General features: G+C 36.6%; 2 protein-coding genes across 4 annotated transcripts in view; one reads left to right on the top strand and one right to left on the bottom strand.

The window, feature by feature from the left end:
* Positions 1-21086, top strand: part of LOC110832853 (gustatory receptor for sugar taste 64f) — a 48045-nt gene that overhangs the window by 24699 nt on the left and 2260 nt on the right. Inside the window, exons 1-8 of one of the 3 annotated variants that reach the window (XM_022070263.2) lie at positions 663-1180; positions 15058-15211; positions 16349-16646; positions 16848-16966; positions 18001-18186; positions 18506-18780; positions 19169-19323; positions 19789-19951. In XM_022070263.2, the coding sequence (XP_021925955.2) occupies positions 15205-15211; positions 16349-16646; positions 16848-16966; positions 18001-18186; positions 18506-18780; positions 19169-19323; positions 19789-19951 (1203 nt within the window). In that variant the 5' untranslated portion in view covers positions 663-1180; positions 15058-15204. Of the gene's footprint in view, positions 1-662; positions 1181-15057; positions 15212-16348; positions 16647-16847; positions 16967-18000; positions 18187-18505; positions 18781-19168; positions 19324-19788; positions 19952-21086 lie in introns of those variants that run through there. The other 2 variants (XM_022070253.2, XM_087348737.1) reach the window with 2 other exon arrangements.
* On the bottom strand, positions 4298-11203 carry LOC110832842 (uncharacterized). The gene is made up of 3 exons (XM_022070227.2): positions 11130-11203; positions 9245-9391; positions 4298-7585 (listed from the first exon to the last, which is right to left on the bottom strand). Exons 1-3 carry the CDS (start codon positions 11149-11151, stop codon positions 4791-4793), a joined length of 2964 nt encoding a protein of 987 aa, XP_021925919.2. The 5' UTR covers positions 11152-11203; the 3' UTR covers positions 4298-4790.

The following is a 21086-nucleotide window of genomic DNA, read 5'->3' as shown; positions in this document are numbered from 1 at the left end:
TCCTACATAACTGAAGTTTATTTACGCAACCAGTTTGTTTCGATCTAACATTTCTTAATAAAGTTTCTGATGCGGTGTAATTTGAAACACGCTTCTGTCAGAATAAGCGGTAGATTTGAACGCCTACTCAGTTCACACACGACTTTTTAATTTTTATCCGGACTGTTTCGCGTTCTCAGTAACCACTCTCATGAACAGTTACGATGCTGGAGAGAGTTTTTAAAGCGAAACGTCGTAAAGCGAGTCGCTATTTCCGAGAAACGTAATGTTATAGTGGTCATAAAGATTAAAAATGAAGAGTTTTGTTTAAGACTTGAGGTTCTCACAGCAGTGAGTATGAAGATATCCGTCTTCTGGGTTATTGCGCTGTGTAGTCTGGTCGATGTTAACCAACGTTTCAGAGGTCATACTGCCTCCGTCATCAGGGCGATGAATATGCCTTGAGGTTCTCACAGCGGTGAGTATGAAGATATCCGTATCGCCCTGATGACGGAGGCAGTATGACCTCTGAAACGTTGGTTAACATCGACCAGACTACACAGCGCAATAACCCAGAAGACGGATATCTTCAAGAGTTTTGTTGCTTGAAACGGAACATTCAAGCAACAGAAACACTAGATATTTATGTATGCTATAAAATACCAAATTATTTTTGTGAACAGTGGAATAATAACAACAATTTCTTGGTTTCATCTTCTTATTTGTTTGCTTAATTGATGGAATTTGTTCTGAAGATTTAGGATGAGTTCCTGTTCTGATTGCGAGCCACACGGAGGGTTTGCCCTTCAATATAAAAATTCGTGTGAACGAAATTTCATTATACGAGTCTTCGTAAACTGTCTAGGTCTATAGGCCTGTGTACGAAAATTTCATATTTGCACCCTGGAGTTTATTCATGGTGCTACAATACGCCCATACGTCCATGCTGCGCCAAGTACAGTCACTGTAAATGTAGTCTTCACAGGGATACAGTTTGGGTAAGGGACAGGTTTTACAGAATTCCTGAGTGGACTATGCTCTGCCCTCCTCGTCTGTTCTATTCTTGTTTCAGCGGGACGGATCCATATCGTCAGGAACTGCGCATATCCCAGTCTTACTGCGCACGTTGCAGGTAGTAGTTGAGATGTAAACAAACAGACGAATACGCCACGGCGTATAGCTGCAGAAAATATGTCCAATTGTAAGTATTTTATTCACTGTTCTAAATTAAATCCAAAGCTGTTATTTAAAAACTTTCATTTTTGGTGTTGCTTTATAAAATTACACGTGTCTAAAACTGGAATGAGCTGTTTTGAGCTAGACGCAGCGTAAGTGTTAGTGGCGTCAGTTTGTTAATTAGTGTTGGTGTAGTAGTTAAAATTTAGCACGTTGGTAAAAATTGATCTAAGAAGAGTTTTCTATTAATGTTAATTCTGTCAGTGAAAGGACTCGCTGATTTATCTTTAATTTTTGTATCCTGTTGGACACAGGTACTATATTGGGAATCGGAGCGAACTATCAATACAACTTTGTAAATAACCAAAATTCTACTACTTGTTTCTACCCTCTTCTGTAATTTTGAGGTGGTAAATACTTATAACTACCGAACTATACATGTATATATAGGAGTGTAAAGTAAATTGTTTTGACCCTTCATTCATTTTTCAAATACAGTCGCCATACGTAACTTACAAGCGTCATGATTACTTGTAATATAAATATTACGGAGACGCTAACAGTTTATTTTTATTTCATCGCAGAAATAGCTTATTGAGCCTGGATAGTTGTTAATGAAATTACTGACTGTTTTGTTCTTCACTATCTCGTCAAGCAAGTTCGCACATTCTTATGGGTTAAAGAGGTCGGGGTTTGAAGTCGATAAACCATACGTCTAATATAAAAATTAAGATTGCATAGTGCATTATTATCACTCTCTCATACGCCACGATGGCATCGTATTTGGGTGCAGGTTACAATTAACAGATAATAAATTATTTGGTACTTGTGGGTTATCGGGACACATCGCTTTAAAATAGGTTAGGTTAGGTTAGGTTAATGTGTGTGGATAAGGGACATATGCTTGAAAGTTATTATATTTTATTTCAATAAATGACAAATTTTTATATTTTATTTGGATAAGCAGGTCCAGATATTCGACTCTTTCGTTTTGTGTCCCGATAATCAACAAGTACCAATTATTTCGTCAGATACACAATGTCTTGTTCCATTGTGATTACAATTTAATTAATACGATAAATATCTTAAAGATTTAACATTTATTTTTTATTTTCTCTACCTTCTCACCGAAATCTTTTCTTGGATGTATGAACACGTTTAACTAATAAAGACAACTGTCTCGGAATAACGAATTATCGGACGTCACGTGATCACGTATTTTGTACGAAAAAACGCACGTAATTAAGTGTAAGATTTTTATAAGATTGTAAGAGGTGGTCACGATGTAGTTAAGCATTCTCATTCTTCTATGGAATCGCCTTCACAGTCACGTCGATTCACGGCTTGCGTATTTCATCGGGACAGAAGTCTTGCAAATTTTGCATTATTTATACAGAATTCAAATGCATTTTTGTCATTGCGGGTGCTATGGTTGCTTTTGTGCCCCTTAACCTTTACGCATTTTATAATCTTGGCCACAGAGAAAGTGCCCATTAACAAAATTTTTTCTCTTTCCCCTGAAGCTTTCCACTAATTTGTAAGCTTTCTTTTGGCTCCTTTCGGCGCTACAACACAAAAGACAGCCATCTTCATGCTACCTCACGTTTCTCTGGAACATATTTCTGCAATCTTTAATAAAGGAAGTTTATTCAGCGTAGACTTTGAAAATACACTCGTCAGTTTCATGTATTTTTACCTACATTTTGACCCTTATCCTTCCTCCATATTGTTTTTCCTCTCTCTCATACTTCATGTCTCTCTCTTATTTTCTTTATCATTTTCTTTTTCTCCCTTTTCTTATGCATATTCCTTTCTCTCACTGTCCATCTTTCCGACAGGAAGCAAACGCAAATTAACTGAGTTCCGGAGTTTAGAATGTGAAAGATGTGTAGTCTATGACGATCTGAGCCCGATGTGCCGTATACATTTGTCTTTCAGAATCCTGAAGAAGTTAGTCTTCAGTAATGATACCTACAAACACAATCGACAGCTTTCCAGACGAGATATTGCTGGAAATCTTCTCGTACTGCCGCGTGGAGGACTTGGTTTTATCTATCCAGCATGTGAACAAGAGGTGGAAGGAAGTATCTCAAGACCCGAAGCTATGGAAAGACTTGGCGTTTCGTCCACTCAAAGGAACAACAGACGATTTTATAAGAAGTGTCGTTGAACAGGCTCCGATGCTCCGATGTTTAATACTAAGTCATGAAATCGATGCCCCGTTACTTATCGATTCCTTGTGTAAAGGATGCAGAGATATTCAGAAACTTCAGTTTTCTTCGAGTCAGAAACTAGCAACTTCTGTACTACAGAAACTACGCGGGGAGTTTCCTAACATCGAGTGTTTGGTTCTGGCGGTTCACGAGAAATATAATTTGACATACAGGTTACCACGTACAGTAAATTAGGTGCAAAAAATAACTCGGAAAATATATCGCAGCATGATTTTACAAAATATTGGCATCGTCGTGGAACTATTACGAACAACTAAAACCACATATACAAATACTCTTCCAATAAGAATGATACATTGCCAACTCTTAAACATAGACACGACAATTAAATATCCTAAAATAGTTTGTATCTCAATCTGTGAAACAAATTTAAAAAGCACGTATGATGAGGATAGTCAAATTATTTACTTTCGAAGATTGCCGTCTTCTGGGTTGTTGCGCCATGTAGTCTGGTAGAAGTTTGCCTCCATCATCAGGGCGATGAATTCATCGCCCTGATGATGGAGGCAGCAAGGATCTCTGAAATGTCGGTAAACTTCCACCAGACTACACAGCGCAACAACCCAGAAGACAGCCATCTTCAAACTCACCGCCGTGAAAACCTCAAATCCTGTATATTTATTTCCGAGTTTCTTATATGTTTTATATAATGGACACTATTATTTGAAGATAAGGCGAGAAGTTACCACTATTTTATTGTAAGTTTTGTCAAAATAATCACAGAGTAAAAATAAGTGTTTTATTTTTTCAAGAGTTTACTTTCCAATGCATTTGGTTAAACAGCCCTCAACTTTGCATATCTATCATAAGATATATATTTTTTTTTGCATTGAGCAAACGACACGGCTTCAAGGTCGAGTCAATTTTCCGCTCGGACAGATAAGAAACCTGAATCAAAACATCCCATATGGCCATGAAACAGTTTTATTTTACTATTACCGTAATTAAATATGACACAAGTCTCAGGCATATGTTCTAGAGACATAATGATTGAGTGAAATTAAGCTAATATGTAAAACTTTAATCCAAGATAAAAAATACATTTGAATATAAGGTAATAACAACAAAGTTTCAGCGTATTTTATTTGTTATATTGTGTGTAACTCCATTTATAAAGACATTTTCATTTGTTTCATGAGATTTAATTATTTATTCCCCAAGTAATAGACACTGTTGCAGACAAGTGCTAGATTGCTCATTAAATAACAAGGTAATCTACACAAAAACATTGAAATGTATGCAATTAAAATTAAATGTAAGACACGTTTTTAGGAATAGTGAATGCTAATGACTACAATAATATTTAAATATACGAGCCTAATAAATTGGCTGAACTCCATTCCAGATCTGCAGGTCCACGTCTTTAACGCCCTTTCACGAATCACATTCTTCTGTTACACTTTAGCTTGCTGATATGTTATCAGGAGAGCTTATATTTGAACGCTTTCCGTCGAAGGTGTGTGAAGGCGTCGATGCGGTTGGTGGTGTAGACAGATCTAGGGCGCCTGATTCTGAAACTGCCCGCTTTGGAATGACTGGTAATCGTATGAAAATTTTTCGAGTGACTGGTCTCCGAGGAACAGATTTCTGACGTTCTGGATTTTGATTACTTGGCTTATTAGGTGTTGGTTTCAATGTATTGGATGTATTCTTCACACCAGTTTTATTAGTCTTGTTATCATTGATTTCGTCTGTTGTGTTAGACTTTTGAAGATAAATGAAAGATTGCTTAATATTTGTCACATCGTTCGTATGTGTTACATTAATAATCAGTTTATCAGTTTCTGCTTCAGAATCATGAGAAAGTTTTGTTTCACTTATTGTGGTTTCATTAGTCACATTCCCTGTCTGATCTAATGGGGGGTTTTGTACGTTGCTAATTGAACCCTTAGTTTCACTTTCGTTTTCAGACTCTTGCGTGAATGGAGCTAAAGTAGAAATTTGTTGGTCAGGTTGATGTTCTTCTTGCTTATAAGAGTATAATGATGATTGACTGTTTAATGACTGTTGATTGTCGGTAGCTAAGTTGCTGATTCGTGTTTTGTTGTCAGTTACATTTTGATTAATACCTATTGGCTTGTCTATGAAAGGAATTTTACCAGGAATGTCTTCTGGCTGTGGTTCTTGTTGGCTGTTGGCTGTTTTGTTCAATGAATTTTGGTCGTTGTCTAAGAATTCTTTGGTTCGTGTTTCATTGCCAGTTATATTTGGGGCATCTGGGAGCACTTCACTATTTCCTGTGGGCTGGCGAATATGCTTTGCCTGCGCTTTATATTGTTGTCTTGATTGTTGATTATCTAATGCATTTTGAATACTGATTGCTATTTCATGGTCTTGTGTTTCGTTGTCAGTTGTATTTTGTTGGGTTGGACGTTGTGTAAGGACGACATCAACGCCTGTTGGCTGGTGTATGAAGGGACTTTGAATATTAATATTTTGCGTTTGTATTTCTCCCTTAGAAGGCACAATTAGTTGTTGAGTGTTTACTGAGTTTTGTGCGCTGGTAGGCATGTACTTAGTTTGTGTATCGCTCAAAGTTGTATTTAGTTTCGAGCGACGTTCTGTGGAGGTGTTAACGCCTTTTGGTTCGTTTTCGAGAGAAGTTGGGCTGTGGATGTATTCCGTTTGTACTAATTCCTGATTGTTTAATGAATTATTAATACTCGTAGGTAAGGAGTTGGTTTGTGTCCCGTTCTCAGTTGCATTTTGTTCTGCTGGAATCTCTGTGGGAATGATATCAACGCCTACTGGTTTCTGTGTGAAAGGGATTGGATTAAGAATTTGTTCTTGTACTTCTTGCTTATAAGGATACAAAGATTGTTGACTGTTTAATGAATTTTGAATGCCGGTAGCTGAAACACTTATTTGTGGTTTTTTCTCGGTTGGAAGTATTGCGGATTTTATGTCGGTATCTGTCGATTGCTTTATGAATGGTGTTTCATGACGAATTGTTTCTGGTTGTATATTAGCTTTGTAACAATCACGTGTAGTTTGCTGGCCGTTCAGTGAATTTTGAATGTTACTGACAAAGTCATTGGGTTGTGTTTCAGTTTCACTTTTATTTTGTCGGTTTGAAATTTCTGCGGACAATTTCTCACTGCCTATTTGCTGGTTTGCGAATGAACCGTGATCATTAAGGGGGTCTGCATTTGACTTAGACTGGCCACAAAGACACGTTGATTGCTTAGTATTTTCTGAGTGCTGAATGTTTGTATCCAAATCGTTGCTTTGGCTCTCACTTGTGTTTTCATTCTGCCCCTCTGCAAAATTGGCAAGCAACAAATCTGTGCCTATTCGCTGGCTTATTACTGGAGTCTGGTCAGGCATCTGTTTATCATCTGGATATCCCTTTGCTTGTTCAAGCGGTTCTTGTTGATTTTTCTTACGCGTTATTCCTGTCAACAGATATTCAATCTTTTGATATTTCTGTTTTGTGAGTTGGTGGTTCTTTCGTGAAACATAAGCAGAATCATCTATGGACTGGCGAAGATCGCTAAGAAATAGAGGATATTTGTTTATTTCATGATTTGGAACTGAATATCGGTGTCTTATTATTTCGGGCCATTTTTTTAAATATGGTTTAGAGTCATTCGTTTCATTGTACGATGGCGAAATGTATGAAGCTGTGTATTGATTTTCAATTGGTGAGTTTTCTGTGTTATATTGCACTTGTTCGTAGGTTACGTATGGATATCTTCCACTTTGTTTATGTTGTGCTGCAAGTGCGAACAAGTCCAGTGGATGGTTTGGAATAATAGACTGGTGATAAGCGAAATCATTCCGTCGGATATTTGGATTTTGTAAGCGAGTCGGTAGCTGTGTGTTCAGGTAACTTTCGCCTATACGAGGACTGAGTTGTATCAGATTGTCTTCACGAGACACTAGGGCTGAACGATGTATCTGAGATTCTTTAGATTCTGGAGCCTCATATCGAAATTCGTTGTATTTATGATAGCGTACTTCGTGAGGTTGTTTCGTCACTTTTTGAAGCTGCGCCTTAATGTATGGCACATCTCTATGCTCGCTGTCGTCACCTAGCGCAAACTTCCTAGGTTGGTTGTTAGGATATACTTCGTCCTTTGTTCTGAAATGAAGTGGGAATACGAATTTCTTCCACTCCGGTGCTGTAGGATTAACGATGGCTGGATTCGTTGATGCCTGGTTTTCACAGTGACTAAATGGTACCTCATACAAATCTGTAAGTACACGTTAAAAATCAGAGAATGTTAATAAGGACAGCATCGTCACATACTGATAGGCCTAATTCGTTGTATTTAGCCTAAAAATTAACGATATTGAGCGAAAGATTGCGATGACAAATACGCGATGTTATTTAATTTTATTACAATGAAAATACTGGTCTTACAATGATGAGCTATATCAAATTACAATTGACTGATCTTCTATGTTGTGGTGCCGTGTAGACTTATAAGAACCTACCAACGTCTTTGACAGACATACTGTCTAATATACGAGGTGTGATCGGAAAGTTTCTAGACTGTGTAAATAGATGGCGAACCGGATGTAGTACGAGCTTCTACCTTTAGGGGGTGCGGCCTACATTCATAGTAAATTAGTGTGCCAGCCGGCATCATCGAATTAGCATTTGTTTCTTAGTTACGGGCGTTTTGGTAGTGCATTACACCGACCCTCCTGCGATTTCGGAATGGCGTGTGCATCAAATTTTGCCAAAGACTCGCCAAAACGGCTACGGAAACCTATGAAATGCTAAAGCAAGCATTTGGGGAGTTCGCAATGGGTCGTGCACAAACTTTTGTGTGGCATTCACGTTTTAAAAATGGCCGAACCTCTGTCGATGATGACGAGCGTTCTGGACGACCATCTTCGAGCACAACGCCCGAAAATGTTACGAAGATTCGGCAGGCCATTCACGAAGATCGACGTCGTACCATCAACGACTTGTGCGACATTGTTGGGATAGGCTATGGAACCTGTCAGCTGATTCTAAAGGAAGAACTCCACATGCGACGCATCATGACAACGCGCCAGCGCACACCGCCCTCAAAGTTCGGCAGTTTTTGGCCTCAAACACCATGGCCGTCATCCCGCACCCTCCTTATTCGCCGTGTGACTTCTTCCTCTTCCCAAAGATGAAAATTCAGCTAAAGGTAAGGAGATTTGAGACGATAGAAGAGATTCAGGCAGAATCGCAGATGGTGCTTGACAGGCTGACAAAGAAAGATTTCCAGGGATGCTTCCAGGCTTGGCAGCGGCGCTGGGATCGTTGTGTTCACTCCCAAGGGAACTACTTCGAGGGTGATGGATGAATTTAATATCTGAGATAAGTGTACGGGTTTTTATAGGCGCAGTCTAGAAACTTTCCGATCGCACCTCGTATATATATATATATATGTGTGTGTGTGTGTGTTTCTGTTCGTTTTAATTTCACTCAAATTAAATGCAGTATGCGTGCATGCTGTTATGTTTACGTTTCCTGCTAATGTTCCAGTCGGCAAAAGTAATTTATACTTAATTAGCATTTAATAAACAGTTTTTTTTCAAGTCTGTCTAGGCAGCGGTGAATTTTAATCAGCCTCACTGGACCAGAGAGTAAAAATAATTATTCGACCCGTGCTTCCGGACTGGTATTTTTCTGTGAAATCGTGATATTGTATCGCAGTAGTAGATATATTTAACCAACAAAGATAAATTTGCCTCTATAGCAAAAACTCATCATGAACGCGTGGTTAGAAAGCGCTCAGATATTAAGGTTGCTCAACTTCACGCTATATTGGCTTGACCCTCGAGGAAATCTTAGGGCGATCCTATAGCCATTTTCTAGAAGCGTTAAATGCCTTTGGGCATATTTTTTAAATTGTCATAAGTCTCCTTACCTTCTATCCCTGTGATATATTTAGCGTACTCCAGTTCGTGAATGCTGCTATATACACGAGCATCTGAACCGCAGACGGGCGGCAAGTGATAAAACCCATCACCATCTACTATCCATCTGCTATCGACAGCCATCAACAAGGCAGTAACTATGAGAAGAAATTTCCAGAAACATCAAGTATACATTAAGACGAAGTACTTCAGATTTAATTAATTAACTGTAGAAGTATCTGAAAAATGCGTAGGCTTCAATCTACGCTGGAGTAATATAGCTATATTTTTCAATTTTCTTGTAGGCGATAATGCGATTCTCGACTTAGTGAATCCTACCGTCTGCATTTATTCTAATTTAGAACATCCATACAATCGACAACGCCAAGGCTAGTCTCATGGTATAATTTATAAATGGGGGGGGGGGGGGGTTAGGATCTTCCGCATACCCGAACATCATTGAAATAATTCTACTAACAAGAAACCAACGATTCGGAGGAACACATTGTTTCCATCTTCAGGAATATTGATACATGTGTTAAAACACTCAAACAAATAAAATTCCAAATGGCAGGCTAACAACCGGACATTTGTAATAAATGTTATTACATTAGTCACATTATTTCTTAAAAGCTTAGGAGGACAAGTTCAGAAGGACCACAGAAGAGACAGCATGAAACCATAACAGGTCGCTTGAAATAATAGCTGGCAGGATGAATGCGACTAGTATAATCTAATGAACGTTTGGCATTACACAAAAGCCATTAATCAACACTTTATAAAACACTGAGAAAATAATATATTTATGTGACTACGAGAATATTGTATGTATGAATGTTAAGAGTTACCCACCATGATTTGAATGGGAGTCCTTCGAGTAAATGTTTAAGTCATATACTACACCTTAAATTTGCTTACCTAAAAGAATTTTCTGATTTATGATATTTCTGCAGACGAAAAAGTGGATGATTTCTGTATTTTGTAAAATATTTTTATGCAAATCAATTTCTCAGTGTCTACTGACGTTATTAATCATATTTTAATATTGTAAGTACCTTCAGACATCTATAATAACTATCGTGTTTGCTCGACTCTTTTACATCAGTGCGTATTATAAAATTAATGCTCTGAAAATTTAGTGTCATGTGCAATATGGGCCTGCATAAAAGTTTCATGTAATTTGTATCGTGCCTGTCGTCTGTATCTTATTCCGGATGTAAGTATGAATATTTTTCCACTAAAGATTGTGCGACATATTACATTTAAATACACCGTGTGATTCAGTTAATGCAGTACATAATCCGAAATCACTGTTCGCTTACGTGTGCTTGAATGTCAGAGAAATGCTAATTTTCGAATATGTTAACACCATAATTTTATTTCTCTTAACGCAGTAAAAAGGAAATTTTGTGATTTCATTAAAAACAAGCAGTCTTCTCTAACGTCCTCCTATAGGCGCAGAAGATTAAATCTCAATAAATCGGGACATTGAGAACAAAGAACAGAAGAACATATCTACGTAATAAGCCACAAAATTAATATACATAGCATAATGTTAAATTTCTATCTAAATATCTTCAACAAATTGTTTAAAAGATAGAATGAGTTAGAAAATAATATCACGAAGAAACTCCCTGAAGATATTTAACGTGCAGACGAAACATGTTGATTTAAAATGACTATCGCAAAGTTGTATGTGGTGGATTGCCATGACATATCTCAATGATCGGAAACAATGCAGTGGTCATCGAAAGTGTAAAATGATTGCCAAAAAATGTATGGTATATACAACCCATGTATTTCGATGTAACAACATATAATAGAACAGCATTGCCTAGTAATTAAAGCACTTGGTTTCAAGATATCTGTGAGTGGAGAAAAGCTAGGCCTACTTACGGAGAAGAACTCTGGCCTCCATTGCGGTGTTATCGTCACTGGCTCGACCGCTACTGGTAACGTCCAGTAACTTCCACACCTTTATTATATTCCTCATTCTGATATCGCATGTACTGGCCTCAGTGTTCTTACGTCAAGCATCATAAAACGACACTGCCAGCTCAGCTCAGAAACTGACAGATCGTGGTGCGTTCATAGCAGAACACAGCATCGTTTCAATTTCTGAGAAATCACGGCAGGGGAAAATTAAACTTTGACATTGAAGTTATCAATGCAGACGCGATGATATTTTTGTGCTGCAAACACAGGTGCATTCTTAAAAAAAATCCACATGCTAATAGCCACTTTCGAAAATTGTTATTGTTATTATTATATTTTCTGTATCTCATAAGATTTTGCTTTTGGCAAACACTTAAATAAAGGAATTGAACTTTTATTATTATTTATTTTTTCTTCATTATTTTTATTGTTTTTTACTTGCTGTAGAACAGTAAATTATTGGAATAAAATGAATTTGATTTAAATTCAATCTAAACTCAATGAAACTTTTCTTTTTTGTTTCTCTGATTGCGACTCTGTGTTGAAATAACTTATGCATTTTTTCCTGTACTGTGTGTAGATTACATAAGGAATCTATTGAAAATGTTCGTGTTGTGGGTGGTCTTTGAAATTAATGTTGTAATGAAGGCGTACCAAAGTCAGCTAACAAATCCATCTGTACAACAGTTTTTGATAGTATTTATTGAGCTGAACTCAAAAAGCATTTGTGATCTCATATAAAGCGGTCCTTAATATTTCCCGATCTAAATTAAAACCAATATGACTCAACATTTTTTTCTTAATTCTCCAACATCCGTTTCAATCATAATCGGTTTATCAATTCTAGATTTGTTTAACAAGTACGGACAGACGGACGAATAGGTCGATTTTAATAGGCGCTCCGCAGGGCTGCGGTACACACCTAAGAGGAAGAATTTAAGTCCATCAAAATGAAACAGCCTTCTTCCTGTTTTACATCAAACCATTACCACAAACTGTGTCGTTATATTGGGCATTGGCCATCAGCAGAAGATTTTCAGACCCGTCGTTTAGAAAACTGAATCGTCGTGTAATAAGGGAGGAATTTTTCTCCTTGGTCGTGTGACCCACAAGTTGAGATTCGTCCCCCAAATTTGTCCAGTTTCTTTGTTAAAATACTGCCACACAATGATGAGTCTAATGATTAAGAAAGAATTAGAAATATCTTATTATATACTGTAAATAAAATAAGTGCATGAACTTGTAAAGTATGTAAAAATTATTGTTTTTATGTGGAAGAAGACAATATACTATATTGAAGACAGCATCTACATATATGCTACTTCAAGCTTTTGATGACACTGAGTAAATAACATGTTACTTTGATGAATATGGAAAGAAACATACTTTTCTGGTAACGACAACGGATATGCTCATTCCCTTGAATGTGTTATCCGCTCACTATTAATCTTCAGCACAAAGGGCACTTTGGTATTTATAGGCTATTGTCTGAAAACAATAAAAATCGAATGATCTTACGGTGCCTGATACAGACATAAATAATTTTGGTTCTTTCGTAAATGGTTTGTGACAATGATCTAGTATCAATACACTTTTCTAAAGGGATGTCCACCCTTTCGTAACTCAGACTTACATACACACATCTTTCTATTTCTGCCAGTTCTGATCAGGTAAATGCGATTTCGTGCCTTCTCCATAGCCAGATCGGCATATAGCAGGATGGTCAGTTTATCGGCCACACGGACTGGTCTGTGTATGGAAACTCAAAGGTACTTACATTAATGATTGTATTTCTCCGCCAGCCTGTACTTTACAGTAGAAAACAATGGAACTGTAACGTTCATTACAAGCTGTCATTTTGCTTGTACAAACAATCGAGTAATGGCGACTGACTTCATAATAGCGAACGTAGGTAGGTGGAAATATTAACGACTGGTAAAGTCCAGATTAATGTTAAGTACTGACATAATTACAAGTCGTTGGCAAATAAGATATTACAAAAATAAATTGACTTTGAAAAAAGAATTTGTTAGTACGTGTTAAATACGTTCCCCTAAAAATATTGATTTTGGTATGAAGAATGCGGAATACGTTATCCATCAAATTGGGTTCGTACCTATGCGCGGTAGCGCGCTTATGTAACTGGAATTATAAGAAAAATGAGCGATTAGCTCTTGCGTATTTCGAACAAAGAATTAAGCAAAATCTTTTCATCTTCGTCAAAGACATTTTGACAAGTTGGATAATTGCTGTAAAGATAACTATAAACATATTGAGTGCCAGAAGGCGGTTACAAATTCAAAGAACAGTTTCGGTCTTCGACAGTAGAGACCTCTACACATTGCAGTTCTGCCTCTTCCAATAAATAGGCTATTGTAAGGTAAAAGAAATAGGTCCTATGAACATTCTCATATACAGCATATTTTGCTGTTCTTTATTTTAATCACCTAAAGTAAATTATAACACTTCTGAGACTCATAGATGGGAGAATATTATTAAATTGTATATTACAGAAATAGTATGTGAGGATGTGTGCTGGATTAAACTGACTATGGATTAGATCCACTGGAAGGATCTACAAATACGCAATGAAACTTCTGGTTCCATGAAAGGTGGAGCATTTCTTGGTCAATACACAATCGTCTTATACAATACTCAAAAAAATAATTGTGATGTTAATTACATCTATTCTTGTGTCTGACAGAATCGTATTCAGTTTACCTCTTTCTGAGTAAACTGATAAAGGTAGGGTTTAGCTTCATGTGAAGTTGGGTTTATATTTGACTGATGACACTAAGATTAGTGTCCCGCGACATGCTTCAGCGTTGGCCTCCAATGAAATTTTTTGAGGACATTCGATGAGTAATTTCTGAGATGATGCATGGCGATCTCTCCCCTATGAGTTAATTGTATACAACGTGCTTAAACGGTGCAATAAAGCAATTTTCTCACTTAAAGAACGAAATTGACTGTCAGAAACTGTTCCAAAGTCGTACGTCATTTCGAAGCTTCTTGTTTATAAACAAAGCTCGCTCTGCTTTCCTTCACATGCCCGTCACCCCTGAGAGTCGTTAAAATTATCAATAGGTTTGAATCATCAATAATGAAGGCTGTGTGAGCACAGGTGTTGCGTTATGTTATGTAACATGTCAAATTTGAACAACTATGAAAGCCGGTATTTTATCCTTCTGTTTTGCGTTAAGCGAAACCAGTTTTAGACAAATCTTGGAACCAGGCACATGAACACAAAGCATTAATTTCTTTTAAAACAGATAATTACTAAAATTGTGCTTAAATACAACGTTTCTGGTAAAATTTTAAGTGATCTCTATGCACGAATGTGATTCGATATTTATTGACGTTATTATAGTGGCTTGAATTTATAACTTCAACACCCTCACGTTTGTTTTTGTTAAAGTAAAATGGTAATTTTATAAATGTAAGTTATCACAAAGACTGGTTAATATTATTTTGTACTCGAATAACAGAAAATCTAATTTCGAGATATTTATATAAAGAAAGTAGACATTAACAAATTTAAATTCCATAACAGAAGGAATAAAATCATTATATATATATATATATATATATATATATATGCACCTAAGAAATAATTAATCCTATGTCTTATTGCAAGGAATGTGAATTTTTGACACAGTTATTAGCAAAGAAGTAGTAAGTAAAACATTCACGCTGAATAAATATATTTGTGTAGGTTATCTGTTTATTTAGAATATTAAAAATAATATTAATTTTAACGGATTAACTGTAGTTATATGTTACTATAAAGTTATAACTTCAGAAAACTCCTAAGTGTTTTATCTACCAAGGATTTTACAAGTTCATTCATATTTAGAAGCGAGATTAATTTTGTGTTTCCTTATAATAGGTATGATGGACGCTTGGAATACCAGTTTCAAACAGAATATTTGTCTTTAAAGTAAGATATACATATCCGTCATTTATATATAAATAAGAATTTATAAGAAAACTACACGGATATCTGGTAATAGTTCTGAGCTTATATACAGAAGTGATGGAAGGTAAGTTCCCTGCAGTAATAGTACTCCGACCTAATGCAATTACTTCAGACTCGTTACATACAAGTAATGTGCCAGAGTGTCTTAAATTTCGGCAAACTCTCAATGTTTTCTGTATTTCTCAACAAACAAAAAGTAGTAAATTCTTCTGGCCATTGTTCATGGGTTCCTTAGCGAAACTTATTCAAATACACCGGAGTATCAACATCGATTGGTAGGATGTTGGAGAGTGACAGTAGGAATTGCTATGAACGGAAGAACATGAACATTTGCAAGGACTCGGGAAACTAAAAAAAAAAAAGATTATCTCGGCCTGGGTGGTTAGCGCTGAGATCAGAACCGAACACCTTCCGAATGCGAAGAAAAGAATGGTGAGCATTTCTATAGCTTTAATATATGACGACGAATACACATAAATCTGCACTTGATGTAATTTTCTCTACTCCCTTGTTGCTTCTTTTCGCTTAGGTTCATACATTCTCCCAAACACCTCGTTCTTAACCACCATCAATCCATGTTCATCTCGTACGGCGAGAAACTAAGTTTTACACACATAAAAATGTAAAAACGACATTACGTTAGAAACTATAATCCCATTTTTTGCAACTTGTGAGAGTTTTCGAAAATGTAATCGGATTATATTAATCTGGTTCGAGGTCTACTTGCTGATGTAGGACTCTGTAATCCTTTATTGTAAAAAATCCGCTGTTAAATGTCACCCGTTTCCTCCACCACGGTCTAATCTGTCTTTACAGGGCAGATGCCTTTAACTATCTTGCACAGCGTACCTGTGTAATTATTTTGTTTCTCAATGTCCAGGTTCAAGTCTCGACCCGGCGACTCAGTATCCAGACAAAGAATTCTTGTGGTATTTTAACATTTATTTTTGTAAATTTTGCTTTAGAACATTGATAATACAAACTTTAGAAAATTACACTAATTTATTACTCACAGCAAGGGAAAGAGCATTTAACAGCCTATTGTTCTGCCTAAGTTTCCATTGGATATCAATTGACGTCAATGCAGGCAGTCATATCTTCGAGGTATTGACATTTAAAACTGTGCAGCACAAAAACCCAGAAGACCATAATATATATATCACACATCAGCTCTTGACATCAATAACAAATTTCTGTGCAGGTGCGGAAAATATTCACAACAGACAGATTTTCACTGTTTCTGGAAAAGACATGACACGGGCTCCCGATGAGTGGCGGCGAATTGCAGGAGTGAAACATCTTGCCCCGCCATCTGCAGTAGAACCCAGTGTCATAAAGCTGTATCCTAGCAACCGCATCCGAGATATACGTCCTATTAATTACAGCGAAAATGATCAAAACTCTCTTCGTAGATCTATGAGTTCTTTTATGCTGATTGCTCAGTGCTTCGCGCTCTGTCCCGTACAGGGGATCACCAGCCCACAAGTTCAAGATCTGAGGTAGGTGTGGTGACTCAGGTCGTGGACCACCTCATCTCAACAGTAACATTAATAAGACATTCTGCGGTTTTGTTATTTAGGGAACTTCAATACGGTGTTTAAGAATGTCTACCATTCGACTCAGTACTGAAAAATTCGAATGAATTATGAAGGAGTTACGTAAGGAACGAATATTTAAATGTTTCCCTTTCGTTCCTCCAGGTTCAGATGGCGCTGTTTGCGTGTCGTGTATTCCATCGTCATGACGTTGGGAATGGCGACAACATTTGTATTTACCATCGCCTTTTATATGAAAGGCTTTTTTAATTTCGAGACATCCAGTAAGTACAGAGAACTGACACGTTTCTAAGTTCGCGTTTCTATCTTATACTATTCCACCTGAAGAACTGTTGGCACTGCTTTTCAGAACAGTGGTATTCGCTAAGAAATATTTTCTTATTTTAAATTATGATCGCTTCCTTATCCAGGTATTAACAGTTTGTTGTTTGTTTCAATAATTAAATTTTACAATTTTTAATTATACTCTTGATAATTAACCTATGATACAAATAGTCTTCTTTATATCGAATAAAAAGAATAAAATTCGATGTAAATTATTCTGATTTATTATATAAACTGTTTTGTCAATGTTTACAAATTTGGTAAGGCTTAATCATGACACTGAACTATATAAGCCAGCTCAAAGTAACAGAAAGATGCAATTAAAATACAATGGAATCCCTGATATTTTGTATTATTTATTCAGTGACTAAAATACATGACCTTTAAGGTGCATTTCAAACTTATGTTTCACCTATGCTGCTGGCACAGAGCATTCTAAATTACTTAATATTTAAGCCTCCTTACGAAAATAGTCACGTAATGTAGTTAACTGGAATCGATGTGCTTTTTTTTCAGACTATAGACTTTACGCTCTGTACCCACACTGTACAGCAAGAATGTTGCAATACGGTCTTATAATGCAACCAGAACATTTCATACACATTTGTACGATATAAAACGTATGTACTCGTATTGGGGATATCGAGGTTCCACTGTAATTTGTGCATGACTTTCATAGCGCTTTCGCAGATTCAGATTCACGGGAAAATGTAGGTGAGAAAACATGTAGTGGTTTATATAAAAGTATATACATGGTTATGGGCATAAATTTTTAGGTATATGTAAAACGAAAAATACGATGTTTCCTTGAAATAAGAAAGTTTTGTTTACATAATATTAGTTTCTATAAAATAAGAGTGTTACATTGTCAAATATTTCGCTATCTGATGAAATTAGGTCGAATATCTGTTTCATATGTAAACACAGAATTTAAATTCCTGTATGATAAAATGCTGAAATACTTTCATTACAGCTACTTTTGTGTTCTATGCCCTTGGCTTTGCCTGCTGTGTCTGCTTCTTAAATCTGGCCCGAAGATGGCCACGTCTTGAGGATCTGTGGCAAAGAACTGAACAGGAACAAATTAAATACGGATATCCAAAGAATCTTCATTTGAAGATTAACGTTATGTCGACTGTAACACTCGCTGTAGCACTTGGTGAGTTAAATTAATTTGATTAAGAAGTAACAAATAACTAAAGAAACTAATAAGTACGTAATAGTTATGAACAAAAGGCGAATTGACAAACTGTTATTTTTGTAGAATTTTGTGAAGGATATACGCAAATTAAATTTGCTCTGAATAATCCTATAGTTTATAATAAAGCTTGTGTTAAATTAAATATTTGTTGAAAGGAATTCAACCTCTGCTGCCAATGTCAAAGAAATTTGTGAATATGAATTTGCAGATGGAGCGAAATAAAATAAGTTTCACGCATTTTAAGACGCTTAAGATGTATTAATATACTTTGTTCCAGGAGAACACCTGCTAGAAAAGTATACTGTGATCTCTGCTGTAGCTCGTTGTTCAGACACCAAGGCAGAACTCATTGAACTCTACTATCTCATGGACTATAGCTATGTATTTCAGTTCGTCAAGTTTTCACCGCCTCTAGCCGTTTTGTGTGAAATCGTAAATTTCTTTGCCTCATTTTATTGGAACTTCATTGACCTCTTTGTAATGGTTCTTAGCATGGCGCTATCAAGTCGTTTCCGCCTGCTTAACAACCACCTAAGACTGGCACTGGGAAAGGTACTTGTCTATTTCATACTTACTGAGTGAGAAGCAAAACTAGCAGCTCGCCTCCTTGACGGTTCAGAATAGAATCAGTGGCCATTCAGCATATTTTATTATAGTATGAATCTACGAACTTCGTATCTGAAAGGTGCAATTTCAGTGATATTTCAATACATAATGCTTCAATTTAACATGACCTTTCTTTTTTTTTTTTAAAGGAGTGCAAGTTAGAATTATGTATACACAGGGCCATAGAAATTCAGCTTGAATGTGTCACTTAAATTACTCATCCAGAGTCTCACAGTATGCCTCATACATATGGAATATTTTTGTACTCGCTCCAAAATATGTTGTGAAGGAAATATTGAAAATATTCTTAGCAAACAGTATGACCCTCTGTTAGGTTAAACCTGAAGAATTTTGGAGAGAGGTTCGTGAGGACTACAACAGCCTCTCAGTCCTGACGAAGTACCTCGACTCCTGCATATCCAGCATCGTACTGCTTTCGTTTGCTACAAACATGTTCTATATCTGTCAGCAGCTTTACAACACTCTCAGGTAGCTAGTTATTCACTGAACACTTTGACCTGTAAGTAGTTTTTATTTTATGTTCTAACTTCAGCTGTGTTTTTTTTAAATTAGGTACATCATATACATACATCATACATACATAACCTTAGAGTTTTTAGTGACCACACTTCATATTGGGGGTCCCAGGTTCGAAAATGGGCCCTGTGTCCACTCTTCTTACTGAGGTGTTAATATGTTTAGTATTTTTCCTGTCAAATAACGATGCAGCACTATGAATTAATTAATATACACCTAAATTTCTTTAAATTTGCCATTAATGATCACCTGCGATTAGATGCTATGTGGAAAGTTCATAAACTTTAGTTAATTACATTAATATTCAGAATTTTAATCTTAGAGTTGACATTTTCGACAAACAGATTGATATATCTTGTTTGGATATATCAGAGTGAAACTCTTCGCGCTTACATAAGAGTCTTTTCGTTTCTGCAGGAAATCCGTCGGAACTGTGAAGCTGGTCTACTTCTTCGTTTCGTTCAGCTACCTGTTGTTCAGAACAGTTGCCGTGTCCCTTTGTGCGTCCAGCATACACGAGGAAAGCCGAGCTGCCAAAGATTTCTTATACGCTGTGCCTACACAAAGTTACAAAATCGAAGTACTGTCTACTGAAATATTAGCTTAAGTTACAGGCGTATACTGCAAGCAACATTATTACATTTTATTTAAGTGTTTTAAATTAGAATAGATTTACATTTGGTCTAAGTTGTCTGGAATTTAGCCTTTACACGTAATTACATATTTCAACAAACATTATTAGAATGATAAATTCAAGGAGGATGAGATGGGCGGGACATGTAGCATGAAGATGACTTTTTAATTGGAAAACCTGAAGGGAGGAGACTACATTAGAGACGTAAGCTGAAATCGGAGTGCAGGCAATCCGCACTCTTACTGGCGTGGACGGTTAGGTTCCCGAAGACAGTTCGTAAATCGAGACGCTATTTCATTTCCCATAAGCGCAGGGTTATAATTGGCGTTACGTTCCCGAACGACGGAAAAATTACGAAAGCAAAATTAAAAATCAACAACTTTATTGTCTGCAACGAAAAACACAGGCAACGAGTAGGCGTTTGATTGTTACGTATGTGTTTATAAATAGAGCAAAAGCTTACGCAAGATACACACCAAATCAAAAAGTAAGGCGAACTGACCCTGGTGCTTCATGATGCGCTGTCTGGACGACGCTGCGTCTTTTGCACTCTCCCTAGCACGTGCTCGATTTCGTTCGGAAGACGCCTCGAGGAGGGCATAATCTTCATCATGAAAGTTTAAATGATCAGAATATTGCAATGTGAATCTTCGTAAAGTGAAAAGTTGAAAATTATTTTGAACAAGTAGGTTTAAATGATGTAAACTGGATTAAACTGGCTTGCATTAGGTTCCAGTGACCAATTCTTCGAAATACGTTAATAAAAGTTTGGGTTGAAGAACCAGCCAAAAATTCCTTAACCAGCAATAACTTCTTGCATATGTTTTTACACAATATATAAGTTTGTTTAAAAAGAAGCATAACTTGGTGACAAAACATAAGCATCTTCTTAGTTAATTAATTACATGAAATTGTGTGTAGTCTCTGCTAAGAAATAATAAGGTATAGGATTTGAGGTTTTCATGGCGGTGAGTCTGAAGATGGCTGTCTTCTGGATTGTTTACCAATGTAGCGTGATAAAATCACACTGTAGCAACGACCTCTGAAACGTCGGCAAACTTTTACCAGACTACACGGCGCA

The sequence above is a fragment of the Zootermopsis nevadensis genome, unplaced genomic scaffold, assembly GCF_977971745.1.
Source record: "Zootermopsis nevadensis isolate Lab colony 2312 unplaced genomic scaffold, Znev_1.0 Znev_ptg000013l, whole genome shotgun sequence".
NCBI classification, from domain to species: domain Eukaryota; kingdom Metazoa; phylum Arthropoda; class Insecta; order Blattodea; family Termopsidae; genus Zootermopsis; species Zootermopsis nevadensis.
Note: the sequence above shows the minus strand (reverse complement) of the source record. Positions and strands in the feature narration are given on the sequence as shown.

Excerpts from the sequence above, each read along its gene's own strand:
- LOC110832842 (XM_022070227.2), bottom strand. The coding sequence starts at position 11,151 with ATGGAGGCCAGAGTTCTTCTCC. Across the intron at positions 9,392-11,129 it reads GGAGGCCAGAGTTCTTCTCC|TTACTGCCTTGTTGATGGCT; the intron begins GTAAGTAGGCCT and ends TTCTTCTCATAG. Across the intron at positions 7,586-9,244 it reads ATATATCACAGGGATAGAAG|ATTTGTATGAGGTACCATTT; the intron begins GTAAGGAGACTT and ends GTGTACTTACAG.